At 46.1% G+C, this 18,117-nt stretch overlaps 1 protein-coding gene across 1 annotated transcript in view; it reads right to left on the minus strand.

The window, feature by feature from the left end:
- Window positions 1-280: 280 nt before the first annotated feature.
- Window positions 281-18,117, minus strand: part of GRID2IP (Grid2 interacting protein) — a 68,311-nt gene continuing 50,474 nt past the window's right edge. The window contains 7 exon segments of the mRNA XM_030213019.1: window positions 281-1,209; window positions 3,336-3,500; window positions 3,793-3,911; window positions 6,434-6,563; window positions 7,485-7,577; window positions 14,271-14,426; window positions 17,028-17,224. Of these exon segments, the coding sequence (XP_030068879.1) occupies window positions 1,144-1,209; window positions 3,336-3,500; window positions 3,793-3,911; window positions 6,434-6,563; window positions 7,485-7,577; window positions 14,271-14,426; window positions 17,028-17,224 (926 nt within the window). The 3' untranslated portion in view covers window positions 281-1,143.

An 18,117-nucleotide genomic window follows, 5' to 3' on the forward strand; every position in this document is an offset into this window, starting at 1 on the left:
CAGTCTGTCTGTCCCTGAGGCAGTGGAGGAGGTCAGTGGCGTAGGAAGGGGGGGCGGTCCGCCCCGGGTGCACGCCGCTGGGGGGGTGTCGTCTCCGTTGGTTCCTTGCTCCCTCTGCCCCGGAACAGGTTACTTCCTGTTCCGGGGCAGAGAGAGCAAGGAACCAGTGGAGCCAACGCAGCTCCCAGCGACGTGGACTCGGGGGCGGATCAGCCCTCCCGCCCGCCCTTCGCTTCTAAAGTAACAATGCGCTCTGGGGGGGAGGGTGCACACCAGAGGGGGGGCGTGCTGCACCCGGGAGGGGTGCGTACTGGCAACCTGCTACGGCACTGGAGGGGATAAGACTCCAGCAGTCTTCATGGGGGGGGCGGCTGATGGCTAACACCACTGTGAAGCTTTTAGCCCCTCAGAAATTGTTTACACAGAGAGACTGTAAACTTTCAGTGGACTTTCATTACACAGGACAATAAACAAAGAATGGACAATGTGATGATTAGAAGAGGCGAGAACTCTGTGATTAGCACGTGAGATCCACCTGATCAGCCTCACAATTAAACAGAGACTATTATCATCCTATAAAAAGAGTAGCAGTGACCCAAAACCCTCACCCCTTTGGTGTGCTTTAAATCATCAGGGCAGTGACTGCAGCAATGCAGAAACTGCAGCTACATTTCATGTTGAAGAGCTGAGAAGGTTGATGCGCCCCCCTTTCTCGGCTGTGGAGGGAGAGGGGTTTCCACATCTTCCCCCAGTCTTGCTACCCACTGCTGCTCAAGCTTCACTTTATGTGATGTTGTGTGTTCACAGTCTACAACGCAAAAAAATCTTTTCCAGTTTCTCCCCCAGATTCGGGAAAGTTCAGCGCTGTTTTCTCATCACATGCTTAGGGCTGGGGGTGCTGCGCTGTTCTTGTCCTCCACGTATTGAGGCTGGTAACACATCTGGAGCGAGTGCCTAAACCAGGAGATCATCCAAAGTCTTTAGGGGGCAAAGTGAGCTGAAGAAAACCTCCTTCATTGCAGCTCTAGGTCCAAGAACGCATTCGTGTGACAGAGCACAGGCGCGACACAGAGACACTGCAGAAAGGAAGCTCATGTGTTTTGTTGGTGATAAGGAACTGTAGAGTGACAAACGAGGAATTCGCTAAGTGAGAGGGGAGGTAACCTTCGGGCTTCGCTGATTGTTGCTGCTGATGTCACCGACAGCCCTCTGTAAGAGATTATATAGTACATATTTTAATCGTTACAGAACAGCTATAAATTATTCATACAGGAGAAATTTTGTAACTCTACATGTGTAAACAGTATTTTTCCCTGTTTGGTTACCAGCAAAATTTGCAAAACAAAAGTATGTTATCCAAAATTCATTTATTTTCAGGGCATATCCTGAGGTCATATCAACGGTTCTCCTCTTCTGACCAGCCACCGTTTTACTGTATTTTAATTTCATTGTCTATGGGTGTCTGGTTTTCTATAAATGTCTTTCCTAGCTAAAATGATGTTCCTTTCCTGATTAAGTCATTTTTAATTTATTTTTGTAAACCACCCAAACCTGTACCCCAGACTGGATGGTACAGAAAATTTTAGATAAACCATGTGCATAATTCTAGTTTGAAAGTTACTCCCCGCGGACATGTTTAAACTTCTCACTCTCACCTTTAAGGCCTTTTGTCTAAGCCTTCCTCGGTATCTTTTGAATCTCGCTCTTCCCTAGACCCTGCTCACTCCCTCCGCTCTGCTAACGATCATAGGTTGGTGCTACCCTAGAATCTAGACACCAAAGCTCATTTTTCTTTGCTGTCCCCTCCTGGAATTCACTCCCACTACATTGGTCAAGAAAGGCCTTGAAAGATCTGGGTTTTGGAAGGAGAGCAGTTGCTTCCATGCTGGAATACTCTGTGGCTGGGTCTCCAGAAGAAGCCATTGTGAAACAGGTCCCCGTCGGGACCTCAGCCTAATATAAGGAAATATTTAAATATTACACAGCAAGGACAATCATTGCAGTCATCAACACTGAAGACTGGACATTTAGATCCTTTAGAGTCGAGTTAATGAAACAGCTATACAATTGGCTGTGCTTGTCAAGTTAAGTACTTTATTCATCTACATGATTATAAACAAGCCAATTGATTGTTTTGGTAGATATGATTTAGGATAATAAAGTTTAAGTGTATTTTTGAATCTACTAAACAGAAAATTCCTTGGGAGGTTTTTCTGACCGATGATTACTTACGGACATTAATAAATGGCCGCATTTCAAGACAGCAGAAATTGTTGACCTTGGTTGTTAGGAGGTCTTTTCCTCCCTATTTTTGAAAAATTGTACTTGGTTCCTGTATTCCTACACTACATATACCATTGTTTATTTCAGATAGCTCTAAGTACATAAAACAAATTGATGTGATTTGCTAGATCAGGCCCTGTCTGTAAACATGTGGGTCAGAGGTCTACCTCCAGTAGGGTTACCATATGTCTGGATTTACCCGCCAGCCTGCCCGTTTGTCCAGAAATCCGGACAAACAGGCAGATTGCTAGCCTCCCCTCTCCTTACTTATTACTGCCCTGGTGTTCTAGTGACCTCTTCCGCCTTCGGGGCAGGAAAGAGCCCCCTCTCTCCTGCCCAGAGTGCTGCCCTGCATGCTTCCTTCCTGTTGCTGATCTTGGCGCCGATTCAAAATGGCCGCTGAGAGTTGAAGTGACCTCGCGAGACTTCAACTCTCGACAGCCATTTTGAATTGGTGCCGAGATCACAAAACAGGAAGGATGCATGCAGGGCAGCATTCCAGGCAGGAAAGAGGGGGCTCTTTCCTGCCCCAAAGAGGTCACTAGACCTCCAGGGAAGTAGTAAGGGGAGGGGGCGTGACGGGGAGGGGGGTGATGGGGTGTGTGATAGGGGGAGGGGAAAATATGACAGGGGGCGGAGCGAGGGCGTGAAAGGGGGTGGGGTGGGTGGGTGTGAAAGGGGTGTGTGGTGGGGGCGGGGCATGTGTCATTTTAGGGGGACAAAATATGGTAACCCTAACCTCCAGTAACTTGCCTACAGCTTCACTTTGGAAAGGTAATTAAATCCAACAAAGAACATTTTAATGAATTTTTGTTCAGTATATCTTATATGGATAACAGTAACATCTGTCTTGTGTCTCATCTTGATGCTGTTACAGGACAACTGAGGAGTCCATATCTCAAACAAAAGTGAGTAAGATCATTCTTAAAGCATAAACAGATCTCACAAGCTCTCGCTGATGTGTCAGGTGGAACCATCTTATGCTTATAAGAGCATCTTAAGTTATTCATGATGGGTCAGTGAACCTCCTCAACTTACTTGAAACTACTTACTTCAAACTTGGTCTTAAACTCAGCAAAAATACCAAAAAAAGCTTCTGTACTGGTGAGGTTTGGATCTTCTCCAAAGAACGATGAGACCTTACTGAATTCATCCATAGCCTTGTGTTGAAGAGCATCCAAAGTATCAACAGCAAGTAACGTCTTTTCCAGGAAACACTGCCTAGGAGGGTAAAGGGTACAACAGCCTGTGGCAGACAAGTTTTTCAACACAGCACTGAGAACGTGGAGATTTACACCCACCTTCCACACTCCAGGGAACCACAGATACTCCCCAAAGAAGAACAGGGTTATAGGGACACACAGTGATAAGGATAAGGTACAGGGACTGGAAACCATGGTAATAAGGAGAAGGTTTGGGGAATAGACACTCATGTCATGGGGAGGCTTTTGAGTTTCTTTGGGTACCTCTTCTCAGAATATCTAATGTTTTCTTTCCGGTAAAGGATACACTCATAACCGATGGAAACCTGTCCTCTGGTACTGATGGAGCTGTTTGGCATCCGCTGCGGATCTCCTCGATGGTTCTGTGCAGCTCTTGTAGGTCCAGTGTTAGAGTCCTCTGATTAACTTGATAATGAGTTAGAAAGAGCAGTTTATGAGTAGAAGAGCCCTCTAGGGACCGAGAAAGTACCTGCATGCAATGTGTACAGTGCTTCCCTCTAGGGACCGAGAAAGTACCTGCATACAATGTGTACAGTGCTGCCCTCTAGGGACCGAGAAAGAACCTGCATACTATGTGTACAGTGCTTCCCTCTAGGGACCGAGAAAGTACCTGCATACAATGTGTACAGTGCTGCCCTCTAGGGACAGAGAAAGAACCTGCATACTATGTGTACAGTGCTGCCCTCTAGGGACAGAGAAAGTACCTGCATACAATATGTACAGTACTGCCCTCTAGGGACCGAGAAAGTACCTGCATGCAATGTGTACAGTGCTGCCCTCTAGGGACCAAGAAAGTACCTGCATACAATGTGTACAGTGCTGCCCTCTAGGGACAGAGAAAGTACCTGCATACAATGTGTACAGTGCTGCCCTCTAGGGACAGAGAAAGTACCTGCATACAATATGTACAGTGCTGCCCTCTAGGGACCGAGAAAGTACCTGCATACAATGTGTACAGTGCTGCCCTCTAGGGACAGAGAAAGTACCTGCATGCAATGTGTACAGTGCTGCCCTCTAGGGACCAAGAAAGTACCTGCATACAATGTGTACAGTGCTGCCCTCTAGGGACAGAGAAAGTACCTGCATACAATATGTACAGTGCTGCCCTCTAGGGACCGAGAAAGTACCTGCATGCAATGTGTACAGTGCTGCCCTCTAGGGACCAAGAAAGTACCTGCATACAATGTGTACAGTGCTGCCCTCTAGGGACAGAGAAAGTACCTGCATACAATATGTACAGTGCTGCCCTCTAGGGACCGAGAAAGTACCTGCATGCAATGTGTACAGTGCTGCCCTCTAGGGACCGAGAAAGTACCTGCATACAATGTGTACAGTGCTGCCCTCTAGGGACCGAGAAAGTACCTGCATACAATGTGTACAGTGCTGCCCTCTAGGGACAGAGAAAGTACCTGCATACAATGTGTACAGTGCTGTGTAGGTCTAGTAGTGCTATAGAAATGATTAGTAGTAATGGCAGTAGGTTTACCAGATACACTAACTAACTTTCGCAAATCCCTGAAGACCCACCTATTCAACAAGGCATTCCATTAAGATCAGCAACTGTAAATGTAATACAATGCCACCTTACCTACTATCAGAACTGTTTTCTACTTATATCTACTTGTTTAAATTTCGATTATGATATCCTTTGTGTAACTGCTACCTCCCAATCTACTATCTACCAATAACGATACATTGTAAGCCACATTGAGCCTGCAAAGAGGTGGGAAAATGTGGGATACAAGTACAATAAATAAATAAATAAATAAAAGTCCAGCTCAATGAAAGGACAGGGAGGGAGGAACTTTAGTTTCACATTACTTCTGCTTTAATTATCAACCGACCTGCTCAACCAGATCATTTCTTTCTGTTTGAACTTGTTATTGTCTATGATGTGTAGGGAAGAACAGCTGAGGAACTTGATCCTGCAGAGGGGCTGGTATGGAATCACCACGGTGGCGATCCCTGATTTACTTACATTCACAACTGTGCAAGTCAGTTAGCAGCAGGGCCGCCAACAGACAAAGCTGTGCCCAGGGGAAACAATCATTAGGGTCCTGCTGCCACGCCCTCCATCACCCCACCCCCTGCCATCCCCTTCCTGCAGCAGCGAATGAGAGAGAGTGCTCTGCCAGCAACAGGTCCTTCTTCCTGCTGTGTCCCGCCTCCTGTGAAGTAACTTCCTGTTTCTACATAGGCAGGACAGGGCAGGAAGAAGGACTTGTGGCCGGCACAGCAGTCTCTTTTGATCACTGGCGCCAGGCTCTCCTTGTAGGCCGGGCTCAGGTAATCTTGCCCCTCCCTCTCGATGGCCCTGGTTAGCAGGAAGAGAGTTAATATCACTACAGGAGCGAAGGAGCATTAGCATGTGTACAAGCAGGTCTGCCAGTACCGTAATACCACAACATCACCTCTGAGGTCATCAAGCAATGAAGGACACCATGGTGCTGGGACAATGAACTCTCAAAGATGGAAAACAATCTGAAAGAAGTTTACCCAGGTAACTGCACAGTTAAGAGAGTAAACTCCCTGGGTTGGAGACTACCCTACTTATCATTCAAAAGTGCAACTGCCTGTGAACAGATATGTGGATGGGAAAAGGGGCGCCAGGTGAGGCTGGGGGGGGGGGGGGGGGGTATGCACAGGATTTTAATCCCAGTATAGACGCAAGTCTGAAGGGACAAGCAGGCGACACATTTTCGAAAAGAAATTCCAAGTGGATGAAAAGAAACTTGCAAAGTCTCTTTGCCCTGTGCAGTAACTGAGTAAAAATGGCATTTTATGCAGGAAGCCCTGGAGACCAGACATCCATTTTTCCATTGCAAAAGATGTACTAAAGGTTTCTCTCTCTCTCTCTCTTCTCCAAGGGCTGTTTTTGGCTGGAACTTGTCATATAGTATCAGAGGAAAGGCATCGGCATTCCTTACCTTTGGCTGCGTGAGAAACAGTTGGAAGGTCCTTGGCAAACCCCAAGAGCTCAGGGACATGTTGACCAAGTGATTTGGCAAGAATGTGCAGGAAGGTCGATTTCCCATCAACGGTCTTTGTGCTGTTCAGCTAGAAAATATCACACACAGCTCTTATTTCTACACACTAGACAACAGAGAGCACATAACACAATGAGTGTAATGCAAGATGTGCTTACCACAACAAGTGAGTATCACTACTATACCTAGCACACAACTCAAGAGGAAGCACACAATCAGAGCATGTAACACAATGAGTGTGTATCATCTTCATGAACTAGTGTACCTAGCACACAACTGTGATGGCACATGCTGGATAACAGGGAAAACACAATACAATATAACATGAGTCCCTTCTTTACTAATTATTTAGCAGACGATAACACTGTTATTGCTTGTTATCTGCCACTAACCACATTGCATGAAACGGGTTTTGCAGAAGAACATGTGAATAGGGACCCATATGCATAACGTAATAAATGCACATATACCGGGGGAGTAATTTCATTCTAACATTCTATAAACCCTCTTTTATAGAGCATGTCAATGACAAGTGAAATATGTGGGCTATATCATCAGTGCAAGTCAGAGATGGTATAAGGACTTGGGCCTATGTGCTGAAGATTTGTGCATAACCTTACAGTATTCTGTGTGTCAGGTGTACGTCTGTCCTGCCCCTGCTGCACCCAGACTTCACCCATATGTACACCTAATTATAAAATACGAGCTGTGTTTGATATGTGCATTTACAGAATATTTTAGTAACTGGCAAGTGGGGCTTGCAGGGGAGAAAGAGTGAGAACAAATATGGGGAGAAAGGGAATGTGGGGAGGAGGAAGAGAGGAAGAGAGAGATAGTCAGAATGTGAGGAGGGAGGAAAAGAGGGGCAGGGAAGGAGTGAGGGGGAGTGTGACGCTGCAGAGAGAGTGACAGAGAACGGTGGGGAAGAGGAAGAGGATGGATGCGAGTGAATATATGCTGTTAGATCTCTAAAGATCTGTTTCCCTCTTACCTCAGTTAGGAAGTTGATCTTGAATCCTGTAGTTTTCTGGGTCCTGGGCTGTGGCTGCCCATTGTTCAAATAGTTACCCATTGCCAGTACCAACTAGAAGGAATAAAACTCCATCACTAATGTGACATGGCCAACCTTTCATGTCTCGTGTTTACCAAGCGATTAAGGAACTCCCAGGAAATGAAGGTGGTGCAGGAGAAAGGAGGCAGTTACTGCTCCCAAATTCCCTGCAGTAAGGCAGTTGTAGCTAGTTGTGTTAAAATCTCATTCTGTACGCATGAAAAGGACTAGAACATAAAAATAGCCAACGGTCCAGCTAGGCCAATATCCTGCTTCCAACGGTGGCCAATCCAGGTCACAAGTACCCTTCAGAAACCCAACCAGCAGCAACAATCTATTCCATTCCACGCATGAGCTGTCTGTTCACTGAATCAGTGAGCTGAGGTGTCAGCTGTGTATCTGGAATTTTGCAAAGGGGTTTCTGTGTGTACAACACACACACACACAAAAAAAGCCTTTTAATTGCACGGCAGTAGACGTAAGTGAAACGCAGCTTATATGAACAATGGGCAGAGTATTTAGAAAACTATGCAAGTTTTCATTTTACCCAATCAAGCTTTAGCATCAAGACCCTTTGGGGCTTGGTAGCCAAAACTGGAGTTCATATGGCCAAGCGTATCAGGCACTGCTACTTCAATGTGATTTGTTGTCAGCATTTGACCTTGCCGACCATAACGTACTGATGCAGCTTTTACTCGAGACAGGGACTGCTGGTAGGGTCTGAATAGCTGGAGAGATTAGCGTACAGAACCTGTAGGGTAAAGGGAACTGACATATCAGAGCCTTGGAAAGGACAACAAAGAATTCCACAAGGTTTTCGGCTTTCGCCAGTCTACTCTGGGAAATTATCACATTTAGGTGTAAATTTTTTACCTATGCAGATGATATTCATTGTTTGCGGACCGTGATAAAAACGAGGCATTAATTCCACACTGAATAAAATGTTTTATCAGGTGAAACAGCTTAGACCAGGGGTTCTCAACGCGGTCCTCAGGACACGCCAGGCCAGTGTAGTTTTTGCATGTCCTGCTTCCGCTGTATAGAAATCTACCTCATGCATATTCATTGCGGATATCCTGAAAACCTGACAGACTGGGTGTGTCCTGAGGACTGGGTGGAGATTCCCTGGCTTAGACCCAATATAAAAGTTTTCTCTCCTGGCCACAGTGGTGCAATAATGGATTACTGTAATTTGCTTTATTTAGGCTGTTCAAGTTTACTTCAGAAAAGAGGGCAGACGGTTCAGAATACATATGTCAGGCTAATGTCCTAGGGCTACTCCTTTTCTAAGAGGCTTCTAATCCAGGCATGAGTCACTTTAAATTATGCTCCACAGTTTACAGAATTTTGTCTGTTACATGATTCCTTCCTTAGGGTATAACCCTGGGAAGAAGAAATCTTACTATTTTAAATTTTCCTTCTGCAAAGGGTATCGGGTCAAAGAAAATATTTGATATATGACGCAGCGCTATGTTGGAATAATTTGTCTACTGAAGTTCTACGAGACCCTAATTACTTAAGTTTCAGAACGAAGCTAAAATCTTTCTTATTCCACAAGTTAGATAATACATTTCTTACAATTGCATTACATTATTGAATGTTAGTCCTGGAAATGATCAGCCTCTTGTAATTGTAATCCACACTGAACTTCACAGAATAATACTGGGATATAAATGTCTTATTATTGTATTGTTGGGCAGAGGGGGAGCGGAGTAGCTGACAGATTTATAAGTCTGTCTAGGGTAATGTGCATTTACTCTGTGTTGTTTCTATGATAAGCCTTCCTGTGTCTTGACTTGCCGTGTCTTTATTCTTGCCTTCTTTGTACATTATCTTTGCTGTTATTGTAACTAGATAAGCACCCTATTTTTATAATACTTGGTTGTGTAGTTAGTTCTGTTATTATTTGGGTGTTGTGAGCTCGGATTTAGAGATAAGAGGGAACATTTGCTTCTGACACTACATTGCCTAATGCTGGCATGTGGCAAGAGTCCTGTTGTTTTAGTAATGTCAAGTTCCCCAATAACACCCCAAAATGTTATCTGTGTATGCCCCACAGTTCCATGCTACAACCTCACCTTGTGTATTCTGTGTAATTCTTGTCACCATAGTTCAAAAAAAGATAGAGGAGAATTATAAAAGGCACAGAGAAGGGTGATCAAAGTTATTAAGGGGTTGGAACAACTCTCATACAAGGTTCTCAACCTTTCTTCTGTTGTGACACACCGAACACTAAAATTCACAGCTGAACAAAGCACACCTAAATCTTTTATTGTTTAACTGTAGTATGAATTTGCCTATTCCATATCAAAAAGCTGTATGCAACACATCAGTCCCAGATAGAACAAAACAAATATATATTCAAATACTGGTGTCACCTCAGTAACAGCAACGCAGAGTCCCTTCTCTGCCAGATACTATGAAGCAACACAAAAACCTGTAAATATGCTACTCAGAAACTATATAACAAACAGAATCTATGGACAGCAGACTGGCAACATTTTCAGTTAGAGCTGGAGGCAGCAGTGGGGAAACAGAAATAAGAGACCAGTTACAGGGTTTGAAGAACCTGACTCTCAAGATTGCTGGTCTTCCCAGGTTGCAGGCACTGATGGTTGTACAGGAAACACAGGCTTGCTGTCAACACCAAATTTTTTGTGACACGTCTCGCACCTCTTGGGGACACACCAGTGTGTCCCAACATCCTGGTTGAGAACCATTGGTCTAAAGAGATTAGGGCTCTTCAGTGTGCAGTACCGTTCAATAAAATCTCAAACGGAGTGGGACGGGTAAATGTGAATCAATTGTTTGCTCTTTCAAAAAGTTCAAAGACTAGGGGGACACTATTAGGTTACACAGTAGTACAAATAGAAGAAATTAAGAATTTTCACTCGACATAACTAAGCTCTGGAACTCATTGCAGATGATATGGTAAATGCAGTTAGCGTAGCAGGGTTTATAAAAGGTTTGGACAAATTCCTGAAGGAAGCCACTACTTATCCCTGGGAGAAAGCAGCCTGGAATCTTGCTACTTCTTGGGATTCTGCCAGGTACTTGTGACCTGGATTGGGCCACTATTGGAGGCAAAATTCTGGGCTAGATGGACCTTTGTTCTGACCCAATAGGGCAACTCATGTTCTTATGATACAGGCATCTAAGTACCTCAGGGAGTGGAGGAGTAGCCTAGTGGTTAGTGCAGTGGACCTTGAGCCTGGTGACCTGGGTTTAATTCCCACTGCAGTTCCCCATGACCTTGGGAAGTCACCTAACCCTCCATTGCCCCAGGTACAAATAAGTACCTGTACATACCACGTAAACTGCTTTGAATGTAGTTGCAAAAACCATAGGGAAAGGTGATTATTTTGTCTTCCTTGGGAGCTTACAAGCCTCTCAGTACAAGTTCATTTTCAAGGGACACTCCCTGCTGTGTCTCATTGAGTGACAGGCACTAACACCCTTCCTTGGAGTGGAGGAGTAGCCTAGTGATTAGTGCAGCAGACTTTGATCCTGGAAAACTGGGTTCAATTCCTACTGTAGCTCCTTGTGACTCTGGGGAAGCCACTTAACCCTCCATTACCCCAGGTACAAATAAGTTCACCTGTATATACTATGTAAACCACTTTGAATGTAGTTGCAAAAAACCACAGAAAGGATGTATATCAAGTGCCATTAACAAGATTCCATGCACAATATCAAAAAGCAGCAGCAACTTTCCATGTAGAACCCCAAAGAATAGCAAGATTCCGGAATCCCCAAGGAGTAGAGGAGTAGCCCAGTGGACTTTGATCCTGGGGAACTGGGTTCAATTCCCACTGCAGCTCCTTGTGACGCTGGGTAAGTCACTTAACCCTCCATTGCCCCAGGTACAAACAAGTACCTGTACATAACATGAATGTAGTTGCAAAAACCACAGAAAAGCAGTATATCAAGTCCCAGTTCCCTTTCCCTATTTGAGATTCTACATGGAATGTTGCTACTATTTGAGGTTCTACGTGGAATGTTGCTAGTGGAGGAGTAGCCTAGTGGTTAGTGCAGTGGGGGATCCTGGGGTTCGATTCCCACTGCAGCTCCTTGTGACTCTGGGCAACTCACTTAATCTTCCATTGGCACAGGTACAGAATAAGTACCTGTATATACTGTGGGAACCACTTTGAAAGTAGTTACAAAAACCACAGAAAGGCAGTATATCAAGTCCCATTAACAAGATTCCAGGCAGAATCTCAAAGAGTAGCAACATTCCATGTAGAACCCCAAAGAATAGCAAGATTCCGGAATCCCAAGGAATAAGGAATGGAGGAGTAGCCTAGTGGACTTTGATCCTGGGGAACTGGGTTCGATTCCCACTGCAGCTCCTTGTGACTCTGGGCAAGTCACTTAACCCTCCATTGCCCCTGGTACAAAATAAGTACCTGAATATATGTAAACCGCTTTGAAAGTAGTTGCAAAAAACCTCAGAAAGGCGGTATATCAAGTCCCATTTCCCTTTCCCTATTTGAGATTCAACATAGAACATTGCTAGTGGAGGAGTAGCCTAGTGGTTAGTGCAGTGGACTTTGATCCTGGGGAACTGGGTTCGATTCCCACTGCAGCTCCTTGTGACTTTGGGCAAGTCACTTAACCCTCTATTGCCCCTGGTACAAAATAAGTACCTGAATATATGTAAACCGCTTTGAATGTAGTTGCAAAAACCACAGAAAGGTGGTGTATCGAGTCTCGTCCCCCCCACCCCTCTAATTTGAAAGGGGACATAGGATGATGCTGAAAGGGGACAGACTCAAGAGTAACCTGAGGAAATATTTCTTTATGGACCGGGTGGTGAACGTGTGGAATGGTCTCCCAGCGGAGATAGTGGAGGTGAGGACTGTAAGGAGAGGAAGGGGTCGTAGAACTTAGTGCTTGGTATGGATTGATAGACTGGGTAGACCAGTGGCAATCAGCGTTTCTTTAAATCAGATGCGGATACCCAACGCCAGGCTTTCTACAAAGTCCTATCTGCCTGGTTTGCTATGGCAGCACTTGCACCAAACACTTGCCAGTACTACATATCTTAGCTCCACCTGACTCTGCCCCTGACCTCTTCGGTACTGCCCAGATGGTGCCATCATGGTCAGAGCCAATATTCAGAGGCACGACCCAGTTAAGAGCTGCTTAGTGTGGTTTAAGTGGGCAGAACCCTCTCCTCCTCAGTTTAACCACGCTGAATATCCAGCCCTGTGTTTCTAAACAGCTACATGGCCTGAATATTTATTTGTTGCTATTTATATCCCACATCATCCGAAATCAATTATCAGTTCAATGTGGCTTATGTATGCATAACTGTCAGACCTGTGAGTTCTTGTACCAAGTAGAGCGCTGCCGAGCCCGGTACTCAGACCAGGTTCTGCTTGGCGGTCGGACAACCCCGGGTTTCACCTGCGCAGACCGCCATTCCCCAGAGGTTGAGCCCCTAGGTGCGGGCGGCCTGCAGGGCTTACGAGATGGAGCAGGAAGCAGGGTGATGAACGTGACGGCCAGACAGGCAGCAGGTCAAGAGAGTAATCCAGGTACAGGCAAGGTCAGTAGGCAGGCAGCAGACATAAGAGTAATCCGGGTACAGGCAGAGTCAGCAACGAAGAACAAAGTAGAGGAGAAGCACACTACTGAGCAAGTAACTCCTACCTAAGTAGAAGCCGAAGCAAGAAGTCTAGGGAGAGCTCAGCTGATAAAGTGCTGGCGTCTGACATCAGCAGGGAGAAGGGACACAGCCATAGGACAAGAGCAGGGGAAGGAGGAACCGGAAGACCAATAGGAGAGAAGAAGGGAAGCCAGGCAGAGGAAGAGCAGACCTAGGTGGGTGGAAGCAAAGCAATCAAGGAGCCTGCAGCCACCAGAGAAGAACCACACACACATGGCTCAGGGCTGTGCCAGTCAAGTGTGCATGTCTACAGAACCTTGCGCAGCCCGAGGACGCCGCTTGCGTTGAGGTAGGGGACATGACATTAACATAATATTAGAAGCATTACATTGTGTAAGATTGAGAGATTAGCGAGTGTTGAATTACATGAAACCTATTACACAAGAGAAGTATTATGAGAACCATTAGTGTTACTTACGATTGCCTGACTTCCTAAGGAAGGAACTTTTTAAACATCAATGCTTTTAAATATTTGTGAGAGGATAGGTAGTTATTTATACATCTTATTTTCTTCGGGAGTCTTGTACTTAAATAGGGGAATTCATTTATGAAGATTGATTTGAACCTTATTTTCTTGCAGCTGGGGAAGTGTAGAATGAAATCGTCTCCAGAGTCATGACTAGCACTTCTGCCATGCCATATAATATTTTGTACATAGAAGTGCAGATTTTAAAAGTGATTCCAGTCTTTATAGGCAGCTACTGCAATTTTGCCTAGAGCGGGGAGGCTCGTTCAAATTTAGCGACCCTGTAAATCAGTCTAGTTGCAGTGTTTTGAGCTGTTTGCAAATTTGATCTGCACTGAAGAGAATCGTGCTAACATTTTGAAATGGCAATTTAACTCTCTTGGTGTTTTGTTAAATAAAACTGATTAAAGCCTTCCTCTGGGTGGAATCATCGAGGTTCTACTGAGAACGAGACTGGCAGAATCCGTCCAAGGTCCCAGAACCAGGTTCACAGATTGGAACCTGCAAATTATATTCATATTAACACTGAAATAACTCAAATTCCAACCAAATGACAGGGAGACTGAACAGAGCGCAGCTTTCTCACCTCCAGGATCTTGGCCAGTTTCCTGCTGTTTCTCAGCTCCACAGAGGCTTTGTAGATACAGTCATAGTTTACCTTCATCTCTTCCATCTTCTCCTGGAAGGTGGCTTTGAAATGAAGACTGCGCAGGCGGGTTTTATATTCCGGAACTGACAACATCTAGCAGCAAAAGCATTATTACTGGCAATTAGATCAGGTTGTGTTGATCGGTAATAAGTCTTCCCCCTCCCCCCCCCCCTACTCTCCCTGTAATATACATCTAAGAAGTAGCCACTATTCAGCAGACTGAATATCACCACCTCTGCCCCTCCTGTGGGCAGAGGGACTTGCTGGCTGTTTGAAAGGCAAATGCTCACCAGGGGCGTAGCCATAATTCGGCGGAAGGGGGGGGTCCAGAGCCCGAGGTGAGGGGCACATTTTAGCCACCCCCCCGGCACAACTGACACTCCCCCGCCATTGCCGACCCCCCCCACCATTGCCAACCCGCCCACCGCCGCCACCACCACCAACAACTTTGACCCCCCCTTCATTGCCGCCCCCCCCCCCCCCCGCCAACAATAACTTTGACCCCCCCCTGCCGACGACCCTCTTGACCCCCCTCCTGCCGCCGCCTACCTTTGCTGGCGGGGACTCCAACCCCTGCCAGCCGAGGTCCTCTTCTTCCTTCGTTCTGTTTCTGAGTCTGACAACGTGCTGGACGTCAGACTCAGAAACAGAGCGAAGGAAGAAGAGGACCTCAGCTGGCGGGGGTTGGGATCCCCCGCCAGCAAAGGTAGAGGACGGCGATGGCAGGAGGGGGGGGGGGGTTGAGAGGGTCGGCAGGGGGGTCCAGGGCCAAATCTACGGGGGCCCAGGCCCCCATGGCCCCATGTAGCTACCCCCCTGGTGCTCAAGCTTACGCACATAAGTGTCTAGAATTACTGCATATTCCTGCTTGTGTACATAAAACTTAAATGCTACTCTGCAAATACCCACCCAGCTTACACAGTTCATACCAGCAAAGGGTATGTACATGGGGAAGGAGGGGGGGTCATGTCTGGGACATTGCTGGGGCTCTTACGCACGTAACATAGAAGAGCTGCAGCATTTAATCACGCACAGTTTTCAGCTCCACAGCTGGCGTAAGTGCTAGTACCAAAATATTAGTCCCCTATGAGGGGCATAATCGAACGGGGCGCCCAAATTTTCATGAGGGAGTCCTCGCTGGATGACCCCGCGAAGGGGCAGGGAAACCCGTATTATCGAAACAAGATGGGCGTCCATCTTTTGTTTTGATAATACGGTCGGGGACGCCCAAATCACATTTAGGTGGACCTTAGAGATGTCCGACCTAAATGTTGAGATGGCCGACCTTAGACTTGGTCATCCCCAGTTTTCGGCCATAATGGAAACCGAGGACGCCCATCTCAAAAACGGCCAAATACAAGCCCTTTGGTCATGGGAGGAGCCAGAATTCATAATGCACTGGTCCCCCTGACGTGCCAGGACATCAACCGGGCACCCTAGGGGGCACTGCAGTAGACTTCACAAATTGCTCCCAGGTGCATAGCTTCCTTACCTTGGGTGCTGAGCCCCCCCCCAAAAAATAAACCCAAAACCCACTCCCCACAACTGTACACCACTACCATAGCCCTAAGGGGTGAAGGGGGGCATCTACATGTGGGTACAGTGGGTTTCGGGTGGGTTTTGAATGGCTCACATTTACCACCACAAGTGTAACAGGTAGGGGGGGATGGGCCTGGGTCCATCTGGCTGAAGTGCACTGCACCCACTAAAACTGCTCCAGGGACCTGTATACTGCTGTCATGGAGCTGGGTATGACATTTGAGGCTGGCATAGAGGCTGGCAAAGACATTTTTTTAAGTTTTTTTTGAGGGTGGGAGGGGGTTGGTGACCACTGGGGGAGTAAGGGGAGGTCATCCCTGATTCCCTCTGGTGGTCGTCTGGTCAGTTTGGGCATCTTTTCACGGCTTGGTCGCAAGAAAAAATGGACCAAGTAAAGTCGGCCAAGTGCTAGTCAGGAATGCCGTTCTTTTTTCCATTATCGGCCGAGGACGCCCATCTCTTAATCATGCCCCAGACCCACCTTTGCTACGGTGCCAACACGCCCCCATGAACTTTGGTCTTCCCCGCGAAGGGAAGCAGTTGAGGATGTCCAAAATCGGCTTTCAATTATGCCAATTTGGACGACCCTGAGAGGACGCCCATCTCCCAATTTGTGTTGGAAGATGGGCGCCCTTCTCTTTCGAAAATAAGCCTGTATATAACCCAGGTATTGTATATGATAAGACTCCTCTCATGGACCCTCTGGGCACCTAAGTGGAAGCTTCCGGTTACAAAATAACTGGTCAACTCTAGAGAAAAGGTGCAACATTTATACACCAAATCAAAGATTATAATTGCCGCTATATTGCGCTTACATTCGTAAATGCCCAAATCCACTTGTGCTCTGTAATAAGCGGAGAGAGGGCTGACACCTATGCGCATACTGCTCGCGCTGAACCGCACATGTGAGTATTTCACCTGTTATGCTGATGTTGTGTACAGAAAAGTAGATGTCTGGTGTCCCCTATAGAAGAGGGATCCGAACAGATGCCCAAACGTGAGCTTCACTGTCACAGAATTTGCTCTCTTAATGAGACCAACAGCCCAACATGATCAGTAACTTTAAATACATCTGGCTAAGCAGCTGTATAGTTCACTTTGAAAACTGACCCCAGGGCATTGGTTCCGTATCGCAGGTAAGAAAGTGCTCGTTACCTGCAGCATGAACTGGTCAGGCTCTGTCAGCTTGCTGGGACTCTGCTGGTACTGACGATACTGTTGGATTTCCTCCTCGTCAGGTGTGTACAGTAGAAGTTGCCTAATATGCGAGGGCTCCAGGCGGTCATTTTCCATGCTCAGAAGAATGTGACGCAGCTCCAGGTGGGAGAGTTTCAGGTGAGCTAATAAAATAGCTGCAGGCAGAGAAATGATATTTCAGGGCGACTCTGTGGAACATGAACCTGGAATAAGTCTAGTACTTTAGGATGAAAAGATTAAACCCATACTGGTTATTCAAAGCGCAGGACACAAGTACAAAACCAAGTCATCTTACCAGCTGTGTAACATGTCCTAACCACTAGGCTACTCCTCCACTCCATGAAGTTTATAGATCTAGCATACAGCAGCATCTCAACTCCTAATTGCTAGAAGGGTAGTCATAGGACTGATGTGTTGAATGTAGGACAGTGGTACAGATGTTCTGAACGAGAGATCAGGGATGTTGAAAAAAAAATAAGCAGAGAATGTTACAGGACCACTGTAATGATCGATGAGGCACTGCAGGGTCTCATTATGACCTAATAAATTCTAAGGGACCGACATCCATAAAAAGCTGAGCCCCTAAATTATGTTCCTAAGATAGACTCCTAAATGTGTTCCCTATTTTTAGCCAAACTTAGGAGCACAAGTTTTCAGCTGAAAATCTATCTTTTAATATTTTAGCTTGTTATAGTGCTGATGTATTACGTACTGTTATTTTTCATTTCCAGTTTCTTGTTGAATCTCAATAAAAATGATCTAGACTTGTATACACTCTTTTGTTCTGTGATTGACTTCTAGTGCTTGACAGCAGAAGAGCCATGAGATCAGGAGACACCCAGCAGCCATTGCACCAGCGCAATCTTAGTCCCAGGATCAAGCCAGCGAGTTAGTTTTAATACTCTCTGCTTGGGGACAGCAAGTACCTCCCCTTCGATATCCAGCTAGTCACCAGTGTTTATGGATGTATTACTGGTACATCCTGGTGTTATTTCTCTGTGTCATTCTGTCTGTAAAGCACGAGCTCCAGCACTGTACCCAGCTGTGG

The sequence above is a fragment of the Microcaecilia unicolor genome, chromosome 8, assembly GCF_901765095.1.
Source record: "Microcaecilia unicolor chromosome 8, aMicUni1.1, whole genome shotgun sequence".
NCBI classification, from domain to species: Eukaryota; Metazoa; Chordata; class Amphibia; order Gymnophiona; family Siphonopidae; genus Microcaecilia; species Microcaecilia unicolor.